Source organism: Lotus japonicus, chromosome 6 (genome assembly GCF_012489685.1).
Source record: "Lotus japonicus ecotype B-129 chromosome 6, LjGifu_v1.2".
Classification (NCBI taxonomy): domain Eukaryota; kingdom Viridiplantae; phylum Streptophyta; class Magnoliopsida; order Fabales; family Fabaceae; genus Lotus; species Lotus japonicus.
This window is the reverse complement of record NC_080046.1, coordinates 40808193-40822975: the sequence shown is the minus strand read 5'-3', so window position 1 is coordinate 40822975 and position 14783 is coordinate 40808193. Positions and strand designations below refer to the sequence as shown.

At 34.2% G+C, this 14783-nt stretch overlaps 2 protein-coding genes across 2 annotated transcripts; both read left to right on the top strand.

Annotated features, from left to right (window-relative positions):
• The first annotated feature begins 862 nt into the window (after nucleotides 1–862).
• On the top strand, nucleotides 863–3567 carry LOC130725307 (replication protein A 70 kDa DNA-binding subunit C-like). Its single transcript, XM_057576549.1, has 10 exons — nucleotides 863–1018; nucleotides 1154–1421; nucleotides 1636–1732; nucleotides 1845–1966; nucleotides 2081–2165; nucleotides 2266–2401; nucleotides 2490–2644; nucleotides 2770–2887; nucleotides 3035–3226; nucleotides 3328–3567. Exons 1-10 carry the CDS (start codon nucleotides 863–865, stop codon nucleotides 3565–3567), a joined length of 1569 nt encoding a protein of 522 aa, XP_057432532.1.
• Nucleotides 3568–7345: 3778 nt separating this feature from the next.
• On the top strand, nucleotides 7346–14246 carry LOC130725306 (uncharacterized). Its single transcript, XM_057576548.1, has 6 exons — nucleotides 7346–7403; nucleotides 7711–7797; nucleotides 8705–8812; nucleotides 8900–10303; nucleotides 10391–11609; nucleotides 13787–14246. Exons 1-6 carry the CDS (start codon nucleotides 7346–7348, stop codon nucleotides 13818–13820), a joined length of 2910 nt encoding a protein of 969 aa, XP_057432531.1. The 3' UTR covers nucleotides 13821–14246.
• The last annotated feature ends 537 nt before the right edge of the window (nucleotides 14247–14783 follow it).

The window sequence follows — 14783 nt, the reverse complement described above, 5'->3', positions numbered from 1 at the left end:
AGCGCTCCAGAGATCCAACCTGTGAAGGCGATGGAGGAGGTGGTGGTGACGGAGGAGGAGAAAGCGGCTGTACTCCCGCCGTTCGTACCGGAGAATCCAGGATCACACGATGAGGCTGCCGAGGCGGCGAAATTCGCTGTCGCACCGGTGAATGATGCTGCCTCCTGCGTCGAGTCTCCATCCAAACCAAGAACGATGCAAACTCGATCGAAAAACGAACACCGGTTACAGAATCAAAATCAAAAGACCAGAGAATTGCCTAATCACCAACAGAGATAACTTCCTGCACAATCAATCTACGTGAATGGGAGTAGAAAGTTTACGGTCCCCACAGACGGCGCCAAATGTTCTAGCAATGAACATTGAAGAAAGGTATAGTACCTAGAGAGTGGAGAATTGTGCTAGAGAGAGAATGAGAATGAGAGAGAGAATGCTGAATTTCATGTATCATTTCATCAAATGAGCCAAGGTCCTTTACAATTGGTCACTCCCTCCTATTTATAGAGTTCGGGCACTATCTCTTGGGCCAATTGGGCCTCCGAAGCCAAGGCCCATCTTAAGGTTAGGGCCCCGCCTCGGGGCGGGCTATATGCTAGGCGTTGCCCCCCTAGGGGCTCGCCCAGTCCAGTTGCTTTTACTGACAGGTACTCAAGTTTTAGATAAAACTTCGTAATAAGCAGTAAAAGTTAGGGATAAACTTTATCATTTATAATTGTTTAATAAAAAATTTTGAATTACAAAATTGTAAGAGCCCGCCTATATTGCCTATATAAGATAGTAATGTGTTGTGGTCCAAGCTAAACGTGTTAGTAGTATTCAGTCTTTGCTTAAGATAAAGTTTCCAAACTTGGAGTAATTTGTGATGGCTAACTCTTTCTCTCTGGGTATTGTTAATGCCTTGTGTCCACCCTCTCAAATTTGGAGTGTGATAGTGAGGGTAGTCAGGCTTTGGACTGTGTACACATGTAATGGAAATGGAGTACCAAAATCAGTGGAGATAATTCTTATGGATCAATATGTATGTAGTATGATCTGAGAATTGTTTTATTTCAGAAGTCATTCAAAGTTTAATTTGGTTATTATTGGATAGTTATTAAGTGTGATTTATGATTGTTTGTTTTGAATAATAAATGCTATATGGTTTCATTTGAAGGGAGGCAAGATTCAATGCTCTCTAAGGAGAGAAATGTATGTTAAATGGGGACAAACATTCATGGAAGGGAATGTATATAAGATAACTTTTGGTCGGTTGGTTCCTAATTTGGGACCTTTTCGTGCAACTGAACATCCCTTCAAGATTCTTCTTACTCATGATTCTATTGTTGTCCCATGTGAGAACACTTTGATTCCGATGTGGGGCCTTTCTCTAAAGAATTCAGAACAAGTAAATATGGCTTGTGGACGGTCAGATTGTTTAGTTGGTAAGAATATTAAAATGTGTGATAAGTTTTATGCTTCATAGTGGTATGTAGAATCACTTATGGATTTTATCGGTTTCCTTAAGCTATTGCAGTTCTGAAAACTTGCATAAATTTGTGGTTGATTTCAGTAGCTGTGTAGGGTTATTAACTTGTTATATTAACTAATGTATGGTATGCATAGATGTTAGTTTATAATTTATTTGTTATTGTGCAGATTTTATTGGGTTGCTCACATGTATTGTTGAAGAAAGGACTTGTGTTAAAAAAGGGAAGATGTCTAAGATGATGATCATAGAGCTTGCTGATGACAAGTAATTTTCATATCCTGTTTAGTTAAGAATTAAACTATTATTTAGTGCATGTGTTTGTTGGTCTACTCTGTATTTATAATTTCATTCTTGTTTGTGTTAATTTTATATTTAGGGGGAGAGTTCAATGTGTTTTGTTTGAAGAGCATGCCAAATTTGTCACGGACTATCTGTCTATTCATTCTACTGAAGAAGCAATCTTGGTTTTCCAGTTAGCCAAAATAAAAAAATTCAGAGGTATAAAGCTTGTATAAAACTTGATATATTGTTTGACTATAAATGGTGATGTGTTTTGTTTGTATTTTTTTAATAAGTAGGTAATTTCTTGATTTATGTAACATGTATTTTTAGGAAAAAGTGTGCTTCAAGGTGTAGTGGGTGCAACGAGGCTAAGTTTTAACCCTCAAATCCCGGAGGTTTTATCATTCTGGAATGAGTATGTTTTTGTTCAAAATTGAAACCTCTTTGTAGAGTAAGGTTTTTTTTTTGAGTTAGGTGGATATAATCTACTTGTGCTTTTATTTCTTCTTTTTCAGGATTATGGTGACTGATACTCAGTTTGCTGATAAAGCTGAGTTTAATATGATTGAAAATTCTGTTGTTTCAGTGTATGATGATTTTATTAAGAATCATCCAAGAAAAACTGTGAAATCATTGAATGAAACGATTGAGGTTTTTGTAATTTCTTTCATTAAGAGATGTTTTATTTCTTTAGTACCTTGTGTTTGTGGAAAGAATGAATTAAGATGTATAAATGCAGGATGGAGATTTTGTTGTTCGAGCGAAGATAGTTACACTTTTGGAAGATGATAGCTGGTGGTACCTAGCTTGCAAGTGCTCTCGTGCAGTTATGAATGAGAATGGGCATTATTACTGTTCTGGCTGCTTTAGACTTTTTAATTATGTTGCTCCTAGGTATATGTTATAAATCTTGACATTTAAAATCTGCAAGGGATATTTATTTTTCAGGAGTTTGAAATTGTACTTAGTTGTTGTGTTGTTTTTATAACCTAAATGACTTGTGTTCTTGATGTTGTTAGGTTTAGGATTAAGCTACAAGTATCTGATGGGGTAGATTCTGCTGATTTTGTGATGCCCGATTCAATTGCTGAAAATCTGCTAAAGAAAACATGTAGTCAGATGCTAAATGAAGTTGAGGTATATATATATATATATATATGTGTGTGTGTGTGTGGGAATTTATGATTTTGATTTGATTATTTTCGATTTTGTTGTCTAATTTAGCCTTAGTTGATGAGTTTAAATATCTCTAAATATGTATTCATCAATTGTTAAATTGTTTAGGATCCGAACTGCACTCGTGCTACCACTGTTATGCAGGAAGGGTTGGTTGAAAGGGATTTTCTATTTAAGGTTGAGAAGAATTTGGTTAATGTGTACAACTTTGAGGATCCATATACTGTGAAACGTGTTTGTGATGATTTTGATCTTATGGAAGTGTTTATGGCAAATTCATCTGTTGAGACTCCCATTATGGTTTGTTTATGTTATTTTGGTGCTTAATTTTTGTTCTACTGGGTTAGTATTGGAAACAACAATTTGGTAAAATAGTTAATTGTTTATTTGATATCTTGTAGGCAAAGTTCCCCAGTTCATTTTCTGAGTTGAACCTTGATGATTATGAGATAGATATGGAGTTATTGGGAAGCCCTCCTGATTTAGTGGTCCCTGTGATTGTGAAGCCAGCTATTGAAAGGAGCACTAAAGAATATGGTGGTTGCTCAAAATCATTCAAGAGAAAGCTAGAGGATGAATTTGTTGTGGAGGAAGAATTTCAGAATGTGAAGTTTAAGGAGTGCAAGTATGGAACAGATTAGTACTTGTGTGAAAATGGGGGTGTTTATTCCTTGGTTTTGAATCAAGTTAATAACTATGGGTAGTTTTTTTGTAGACCATAGTTGCACTATTTGATATCAAGGAAACTAAGAAGTTGGTAGGTTAATCAGTTGGAATATTAGGTAGTGTTTGTAGGTTAATGTTTATTTTGGCTTACTCTAAGCAATTTGTAGTCTTGTTTTGTTAACTACTTGATGACTAAAATTGTTTATGTAATGAATGTATGTATCCATGTTTATATATAAGTTGATGATCTTGTATAGTTCTTTGAATATCGAGTTATTATTTTGTCATATACATGTTATATAGTTTTGCTGTATTGTGTTTGGGTTTTTATTGACTTTGGAGTTTATGTTATTTAAGTACTTTTTATGTGAAAGTTTTTTTTGGGATAGAATTTGTATCATTAAGAGTAAAATGATTTCAGGGTTTCAACTTCTTTTGTTATATGTAAGTATTCAGTGTTCATGATCTGATACTATTTAGGTTCTGGAACTGGCTTAAAGAGAAAAGTCAAGCTTCAAGTGTTTTATTTGTGACTGACAAACTATCCTCCTTTGTTCCAATCTTGTTTGTTATATATTTTTCTCTTGAGCAGAGGCTAACTTGTACTGTGGCTTGTGTTTCTACTGTTTTTGCTGCTGCATTGTGGAAAAGGTTACTCCTCGAGTGCACTTGGGCTTCTTTTAATGGCAATGAGACTTTGACCAAAAGAAGAAAAACAGAAACAGTTGGACGGTGTCTTGCATGCACGGGTATTGGGGGATAGTTATGAGTAAAATCATAATTCAAAATGTTTGTGATAACCATGGGAAAATGAAGTATTGACCAGTATCACTGAGTTTCAAGTATATTCACTGCCACAATCAAAACAGCTTTACATGGGGTGCACATGAAAACTGATTGAGTTCAACAGCATAATGATAAGATTTTTATTCTATTACTGATTAGTATTAAAATATTATATCCACCAACTATTTTAAAAAACAAATCATTATTGTATTTATTAATATTTTTAATTCCTTCTCAATTTCAGAATCAATCAGTAAAAAAACTTGATATATCATGTAGATTTTTGACCGTAATTTAGTATAAGTAAAATAATTTATTTCTTTGTTGACCAGATTTTTATTTGCTTAAATTTTGTTTTGAAACTAAAGCTGAATACATGTTTTATCTATTTTTTTTTTTAATTTGGTCTTGCTTGGTCTATTTCCTATTGTTGCTTTGTTGTCTTGATCTTTTATTTAGTCACAAGGGAGAGTTTGTTCTCTTTACCTATGTTCATTTATGAATGTTTCTGTTTTCTAAAATTATATAATTTCGTTATGTTGAAACAGCTGTTTTCTGTTATAGAATTATGGGAATGGTTGTGGGAATTTTGTTGTCCAAATAATAAAAGGTGGTGAGTAGGAATAAAGTAAATTAAGTTATATAAGTTGTGTATGGTTTGCGCATTGAAATTATAATTTCAGAGTCTTCACTCTTCAGAGTCTGGATTGTCAGAGTCTTCTACACCATCAGAGCTTCTGAGTGTTCAGAGTCTTTTGGTTGCCAGATCTTCTGGATCTCCAGAACTTCTGGTGACTGAGTCCATATCAGAGTTTGTAAGACTTCAGATCTTCTGAAGCTTTTCCACTGTCCAGAGTGAACATGGAGAATGCGAAAGCGTTGCTTGGGTCACTCTTTATGCACAGTGCTTGTGATTTGTGTGAGACAGAATCAAGGTCAGAGCCTGTAAATAGTACACTCAGAAAAACACGTTAGAGTACCATAATTGTTCATATCAAAAGGTTAACTTGTAATCATCAAAACATAGAGTTGTACTACTAGATCAAAACTTGATCTTACAATCTCCCCCTTTTTGATGATGACAAAACTAAGATTTTTGATGACAATTCTTAAACAATAAACTGAATTCACTCAGAGTTTAGGGATATAGAATAAGACTTATCCTGATGTGAATAGTTTATCTTGTTCATTCTGAATTCAAGCCACCACTTGATTCTGAGCTTAGCTCCCTCTGAATCTAGATTCTGAGCTAAATAATATAAGAGTTCAGAGTGAAAAACTTATGACGTAGATGAAATAGAATAATCAGAGCGCATAAGTATTCAGAGTCAACGGACAAGGTATCAGAGTTTTGGGTCGGAGTCAAACTAATATCACTTCAGAAGAAGTGAAATGTATTCCTTGTATTTGCCCAGTGACACATCTATGGTCATAAAAGTGGTACTCTTAAATTCTCCAAAAGAAAAATAAATTACAGTAACACATCTTACACATCAAAAACTGGGTTTTACTCCCCCTTTTTGTCATAAGCAAAAAGCTTGGGGTGTGAAAAACTTAGCTTGAAGTACAAGGTACTCCCCCTTAGAGAATTTCTAAGTTTGAAGAAAAAATAAAATGATGCAAGAATCAGAGTTAGGCGAAATAAATAGAAGAGTTAATGCAAAAGAAGAACGTTTACCACCGGCCAAGGAAGTAATGAAAGGGGTCAGTTACCAAGAACTTAACCTCGAGAAACTGTAGAAGCATTAACTTTCAGAGAGAAAGTGAAGCCTATATAAAGCGATGGAGAAATTGGGTAAGCTTCACAACTGGAACAATTAAAAAAAATGGCATCATACATGGAAGCATTTGAAGAGCTCAGAAGGAAGGCCTGTGAGGAGGACTTGTTCTTGAACATAAGGCATCCAGAGGGTACAACGACCATATCAGAGCTAACGAGGACACTGCTTGAGGAGGACCTTCGTCCAGAGCTGAAGAACGACTTGAAGGAATTTCTTGCTTTCGTGGAGGAAGTTCAAGAACTCAGCCAGCTTGAGCTGAGGCTACTGGAAGAAAGGAAGACCATAGAGGAGAAGCTCAAGACAACAGAAGAGGTTCTGGAGAGGGAAGATTTGAACGTCAGTCTCAACAACATCCAGTGTTCACTGGATCGTCTGGAGAGGGAGAGGTCAGAGCAGCGTCAAGAGTGCAGAAGAATGAGGAAGGATCCTCCATTCTAGACTTTAGGAAAAATAAAATGTATGATGTAACGCAATGTATTTTAATCAAATTTGGGTTACCATAAAGTATTAGTGGGAAAATTATTTTGTTCTTACTTTGATAGTATAGTATAATTTTGTTATTTGAATTTGGTAGTACGCTATTTATGATAGAGGTTATATGTATTCAGTACATAACATAGGGTACTTGACTAAGAGAAGTTCACATAGCATTGTAAAAAGTTAACATTTATTAGTAAATTTTTGTCATTCGTGGAAAAGTTTTTTTAGCTTATGTTTGTTCTAGAAGCTATATTGGTACGATGACAAAATATAAGGATGAAGAGTTGTTTTATCATGTAAAAAGTGTAACGCATTAAAATTTTAAAAAATTGTGTACTAGAGAAGTATTGACTTTTGTAATGAATTGGTTACTTTTTTGGGAAGAATCATTTTCATGAAAAAGTGACTCTAAGTATATTGGATTTAGTTTGCTATAGAGGTAATACCTTTAACACCCGCGGAGGCAAAAAAAACACATTTTCAGTATAAATATAATACAAGTAGGTTGTAAAATTTCACTTGTGTTTTGTTTATTGCCCTTATTTTCTAAGCTCTTACCTTAGATTTGTTGTCCAAGAGAATAGGTAAGACTTGAAGTATAACCAGTGAGGAACAATTGGTTTTTTTTCTAGCATATTCATTTAATTAGTATCATGTTTGTTAAATTTTTAGGTAATTAGTGTGGGCAGATTTGTGGTGCTTTGTCATGGCTGGTGTTCCTAGAAAATATAAAAGAGTAATGTCGTCCAGTAGCAAATCAACAGGTAAATATGTGTTCCTTCTATATCAATTGTGTGAAAGAATTATGATTAAAAGTGTTTGATATGAATATATGAAGAAGAGTTGAGCTTATTAATCCTTTGTGTTTTTTTTTTGTAAGGTATTGGACAGGGATCGGTACCCTCATTATCTGAAGAAAGAACAAGGGGTAACAAAAAGAAATGTTTTCCGAGAGGCCAAAGATATATGCGCCAAGAGAAATTCAGTTGAGTTAATTAACTTAGCATGTTAATTAGTAGTGATTATTTTGTTGTGAAGGTTTTTTTTACCTTAGTTTTTATCTTTTGGTAGTGTGCTCAAGGGTTACCTCAAGTTTGGCTAATGACACTCTTTATGATGCTATGGATATTTCCTCGTCATCGGTGTCGACTAATGCTGGTATTTTTTTCTAATGGTTTATAATGTGAAATTTTGAGTGAGTGAAAAATGTATAACTTGATTTTAGAAATTTTTAAGATAAGTAATATTAACTGTCAAATGAACGAATTATCAAAAGTGGGATTATAAAGATAATTGTTTTTGAGTTAGTAGTTTAAATCCAAGGGGATGATTTTGTGGATTATAAAATATTACAATGGAGGTTATTTAGGTGTCATATGATATGATATGAATCTGAAGTTGTAGAAATTAATATAAGGTATACTTTTTTAAGTCCAGTACAAGAAGATGGCGCGTTTGATGTTGGTGTGGATAATTGGATTAGTAGAGATGATAAGCTGCCAGGGTATATAATTTAAATAATTTTATGGCCAATTTTTTGTGTGTAGGACAGTTCATTTCCATTTTCCAACCATGATTTTGATTTATAATTTAAAGTATTGTTTGGTAGACATTTGTGAATGGAATGTCACATTTGAGTTCAGTTCTGTGATTGTTATTTTTTTATGATGGAGCAGAAGAGAAGAAAAATTAAATGCTCTTGGAATATCACATTTTTGTTCTTTAGAAAATGGTGGAACATAATGAAACACACTCTTAAAAATTTAAATGGTCCATATTGCTCCTAATTTATATTTGAAATATTTATCTCCAAATGGTTTTAAATTGCATCTTTTGTAAAAAAAACTTATTGACAAACTTAAATAAAAAATTATTTTATTCAAAAAATTCACTTAAAATAAAATCAATTATTTTTTTAAGTAAATATTTTTATGCATATCGCTTAACTTTTTGATCAATAGAGTAGAATTGCTTTTTTTTTAATGGAGGTTTTGAATAATGTTTATTTTATTTTTTGTTCTACTCTTTGTATTTATGAAATAATAATAATTGCAACTATTTGTAGATGAAGTTCAAACATTTAGTGGTTGTTCATCAAATGATGAAAGTGAAGATAGTGAAGATGGTGAACGAGAAGATATGCCTTGCAGTAAAAATTTAGATGAGTTTGAGGGTAAATTATTGTTTTATGATATAAATTTGTAATTAAAAGTTGATTGTGAAAATTTTTCCATGTAAGTGTTATTGAATTTAAATGCAGAATATTCTGATATTGGAGACATGAAGTATGAGTGTCAGTATTGCGGGGCTTTGCATTGGTATGCTGAAGGAGTTAGAAAGAAAAAGAATAATATTCCCACAATTTTTTCTCTGTGTTGTCTAAACGGAAAAGTGTTAGTTCCTTTCTTCAGGAAGCCACCGACTTTATTATGGGATTTGATAATGGGAAATGATGTTCGTAGTCGGGAATTCTTGGCAAATATAAGAAGTTATAATAGTGTTTTTGCTTTTACTTCATTTGGTGGAAAAATTGAAAGTGGTCTAAATGACGTAGGCGGTCCACCACAATTTGTTATTAGTGGGCAAAATTATCATTGTATTGGTAGCTTGGTTCCAAATGTGGGAGAGACTCCTAAATTTGCCCAACTTTATGTTTATGATACTCAGAATGAGATCCAAAATCGAAGTTCACACTTTAGGTACGTAAATGCTATTTTTTCTTATGAATGTTGTATATTATGTTTTAATGTTATTAAGCTAAACAAATCCTTAATTGAAGATCTTTTGGCAATGGTTGATGAGTGTAATGTCTTGGTGAAATCATTTCGAAAGGTACGTGATTTCATTTCTATCAACCCATTGTTAAGGATTTCTCTAAGATTGTTTAGGGCTAGACCCAAAGACCCAAGAGTGTACAATTTACCTTCTGTGGATGAGGTAGCTGGTTTAATTGTTGGTGATTTTGATTCTACTGATTGTGGTCGAGACATAGTTGTTAGTTCAATGGATGGTACTCTTAGAAGAATTCATGAGACACACACTTCATTTTTACCGTTGCAATATCCTTTGCTTTTTCCTAATGGAGAAGATGGATATAAAGAAGATATTTTGTTTCGCCAAGATGGAGATGGTCGTGTTTTTAAAAAGAGAGTACGAGTATCTTTGAGAGAATTTATTTCTTTTAGAATTCATGAAAGAATGAGAGAGGATTCAGTTATATTGCGTAGTAGAAGATTATTCCAACAATTTCTTGTGGATTGTTATTCGATGATTGAGGCTCAAAGATTGTCATATATCAAGGGTAATCAAAAGACAATACGTCGGGACTTCTTATCTGGATTGGAGGAGGCTATGGAGAAAGGTGATGTCGATTCAGCATCAGTTGGAACAAGGATAGTTCTACCTTCATCATTTACTGGTGGAAGAAGATATATGTTTAACAATTGTCAAGATGCAATGGCAATCTGCAAACATGTTGGATATCCAGATCTTTTTATAACTGTTACTTGCAACCCAAAGTGGCTTGAAATTCAAAGGTGTGTTTCTGAAAAAGGCTTGAATGCCTATGATCGCCCTGATATCTCGTGTCGGGTTTTTCATATTAAAGTGAAGCAGTTAATGCGTGATTTGAGGAAAGGTCAATATTTTGGGAAAGTCTCAGCTGGTTAGTAATATTTCAATTGAATATAATATATATATATATATATGTAGATATTGAAAAATATTATATGGGTGATTAATTTATTTATAGGAATGTATACCATTGAGTTTCAAAAGAGGGGACTTCCACATGCCCATATACTTATTTGGTTAGCGCCTGGTTCAAAGCTAACAACACCAGAGAAAATTGATTCAGTTATATGTGCAGAGTTACCTGATCCAGTTGCTAGCCCGAAACTATTTGAAGTTGTTTCTATGTTCATGGTCCATGGTCCATGTGGTAGTAGTAGAAAAAATTCTCCGTGCATGGTAAATAGTCGGTGTTCCAAATTTTTTCCTAAGAAATATGTGGATAAGACCTCATTTGACATTGATGGTTATCCGACATATCGAAGGAGGAACACTGGTGTTTTTGTTGAAAGACGTGATGTTCAATTAGATAATGGGTATGTTGTTCCTTATAATGCAAAATTGTTGATGAAGTACCAAGCCCACATTAACATTGAATATTGTAACAAATCGAATTGCATCAAATACTTATTTAAGTATATCAACAAAGGAGTTGATCGGGTTACAGTTTCAATGAAAAATGAATGTAATGAAGGACAAAATGTGCCGGAGGTTGATGAGATCCAACAATATTATGATTGTCGTTATTTGTCTGCTTGTGAAGCTGCTTGGAGATCATTTTCATTTCGTATTCATGATCATTGGCCTCCCGTTCAGCGATTACCTTTTCATATGCCCAACAAACAAGTTGTATTATATGGTAATGAAGAACCAATTGATAGGGTCGTTCAAAGAGGTCAGATGTCTGAAACAATGTTTACTGGGTGGATGGTTGCTAATATGATATATGAACATGGTAGGCATTTGACATATGCTGAGTATCCGCAGTTATTTGTTTGGCATCCTAAAGATAAAGAGTGGCGACCACGCAAAAGAGGGTTTTCCATTGGAAGAATGAATTTTATACCTTTGGGGTGTGGGGAGGTATATTATTTGCGTTTATTGTTAAATCTACAATGTGGATGCACAAGTTATGCCGATTTGAGAACTGTTGATGGTGTTGTTCGAGTGAGCTTTCAGGAAGCATGTTCTGCCTTGGGATTATTAGAGGATGATAAAGAATTTATTGATGGATTAATTGATTGTGCTGAATTGTCAGGTGGTATGTCTGTTAGAAAGTTGTTTATGGTGTTGCTATTATCTAATTCAATTGTCACACCAGGAAAAGTTTTTGAGGAAACTTGGAGGTTGTTAGCCGATGGAATTCTTTATAACCGAAGGAAATTACTTTTGCAATCCAGGTATTTTTTATTTATTTATGTATTTGTTTATATACATGTATATATTTATGTTTTGTACATGTCATTTCTTTGTGGTTGTTAAAGTAATTGTTATTTTGACTTTATATAAATTGTTTTATTTTATCTAGCTTTGCGTTTGGATGATCAGACTTTGAAGACGCTTTGTTTGGTTGAGCTTGAAAAAATGTTAATTAATAATGGGAAAACACTAAAGGATTTTCCTGGCATTCCGTATCCTATTTCAGATGAAGTCCCTCAGTTTGAGAATGTCATGTTGTTTAACGAGTTAAGATTTGACATTGATGATATGTCAGTTAAACATAATGACCATTTGATGAAGTTGAATAATGGTCAAAGGAAAGTGTATGATGAGGTTATTGATGCAGTTAATAAATCAGATGGAGGATTTTATTTTGTCTATGGTTCAGGTGGTACAGGAAAAACTTTTCTTTGGAAAACTCTAAGTTATAGATTAAGATCTGAGCGGAAGATTGTGTTGAATGTTGCATCCAGTGGTATAGCATCTCTTTTGTTACCTGGTGGGAGGACTGCACATTCGTTATTTAGTATCCCACTTGTGTTAAATGAGGATTCATGTTGTAATATTAGGCTGGGTAGTAACAAGGCAGAGTTGCTTAAACATACAAGTTTAATTATATGGGATGAGGCACCTATGGTTAATAGGTGGGCATTTGAGGCTGTTGATAGAACCTTGCGTGATATAATGGAAGTTGGGGATGTTTATGGTGGGGGAAAGCCCTTTGGTGGAAAAGTTGTGGTTTTAGGGGGAGATTTTAGACAAACTCTTCCTATTATCCCGAAAGCAAGTAGGGAAGAAATTGTAATGGCTACTATTAACTCATCAAGACTATGGAAATTTTTCAAAGTCTTAAAACTTACTGAGAATATGCGTTTGCATGGGAATGATTCTTTACATGATCGTGAAAAATTGGTTGAATTTAGCAAGTGGATACTTGATATTGGTGATGGTAATTTGGGTGATTACAATGATGGTGAATGTGATTTAGATATTCCACATGACTTGATGGTTCCCTTTAAAGATGATGCTGTGTCAAGTATAGTTTATTCCACCTACCCTGATATTCAAAGGAAATTTTTTGATGAGGAATATTTTATTGATAAAGCTATTCTTGCTCCCACTTTGGATATTGTTGATAGTGTGAACCAGTTTGTGCTTTCAATAGTACCTGGCAAAGAAAAAGTGTATTTAAGTTCAGACAGTGTAGTCAAAGTTGATGAAGATGTAGCCATTGATGCAAATTGGATAACCATTGAGTTTTTGAACGGCATTAAGGGATCTGGACTTCCTGATCATAGGTTGTGTTTGAAAATTGGAACGCCCATTATGTTAATGAGAAATATTGATGTTTCAGCTGGGTTATGCAATGGAACTCGGCTTATTGTGTTGGATCTTAGACCAAATTTGATTTATGGGAAAGTGCTAAATGGAAATAAAGCTGGCACAAAAACATACATCCCACGCATGACTATTGTTCCTTCTGATAGTGGTCTACATGTTAAAGTTCAACTTAGGCAATTTCCGGTGTGTGTTTGTTTTGCAATGACAATTAATAAGAGTCAAGGGCAGACGTTGTCTCGAGTGGGGGTTTTTTTTACCGAGACCTGTTTTTTCCCATGGTCAACTATATGTTGCGTTGTCGCGTGTGAAATCAAGGGATGGATTGAAAATTTATGTTGACCAGACAGAGGTTCCGCCTTTGGAGCACACAAAAAATGTTGTTTACAAAGAAGTATTCAAAAATTTAAGCTGAGGTATGAAGATGAGTCAATTGCTAATTATATATGTTGGTCCCCTTATTTAAATTTAGTATAAGGTAGGTTTAGATAGTGACAATTTTTAAGCAAATACTATGATAAATAGTAATTTTATGATTTATGTTAACTCAATATTTATGGTAGTTGTTTTATTTTCAAATGAATCTCCAGATGGGGAAGGTCTCCTATGTACCATTTAATGGAAGGCATGGATTCTCATAAATGGTAAGTGATTTTAGGTGTACATTGCTTGAATGGATCTTGTAGCCGTGCTCTTGTATTGCTCAGTTAAATAACAGATTTGTTCAACTAAAATGAAGTATAGATGGCCGTTTTTTGTACTCTAAGTGATGGTGTTGCAACACTCTCTTTTGGTGTAGGATATTGGTTTTTTTGATTGATGCAAACTCTTGAGCTCCCATTAGAATGGCTTTTGCTTCCTGGTTCCTTTTTCACAAGTCTACCTCTGCTGGTTATTTCCTGGAGGTACAGATTTTGTATTAAGAATTTGGTGGAAGGTTTGGTCTTGATTTTGGAAGGCTTACCAATTGGGTTTGGGTTGAGTATTAGTTTTCTTTGTAAACACCCTTGAAAATTCCTCTTGACTTTTCAAAATAGGTACTCTTTTTCCTTGCTAGGTTTTCCCAAGGGGGTTTTATCCTAGAAAGGTTTTAATGAGGCATGTTTTGTTAAGTCTATTTTCAAGGGGGTATTAGGTGGGTAGTTTTCTTCTTTTATAGGGTTTTGGTATTTGTACATGTAAGTATCTGATTATTTAATTTATTATATGTAAAATGTTAAAGATGAACTTATTATGTATTCATTGGTTTCGTTGTTAACTTAAAGAAGCAACTTCCTTTAATAAAAAAATAGGTACGTCTAACCTGTTGAAGGGATAGGCCATTTGGCACTAAGTTTGTTGAACATTTTTCTTCAAACTTCTCTCATTGGATTTGGTATCTTGTTATCTTCATCTTGTTAGCAGAAGATAGGTTTTTATTTATTCTTGAAAACCTGAACATGGATTTTTGTCCAGAGTAAGGTTTTCTTCAGAACTTCTGACCATGGTACCTCTGAAGTCATCAGATGTTACCCCTTTCAGAAGTTACTCGATCAGAAGCACTTAACCCACTGGTTAAACTTCTATGGTAGACAACAATACACGTGTCACTTCATTTGTGACATAGTTCCTTGAGTCGCGTGGTATATCTGCTATAATGATGATGTCTACTCTCCTCTACTATGCTATTTTCAGACTATCTATTTTATAACCGTTGATTTTGCCTTTAATTTCTTAAAACTGTCAACGGTTACCATTAAACCCACGATATGCACTGTCACACACGATCTCCCACTCACTTACACTTACGGTTTTGA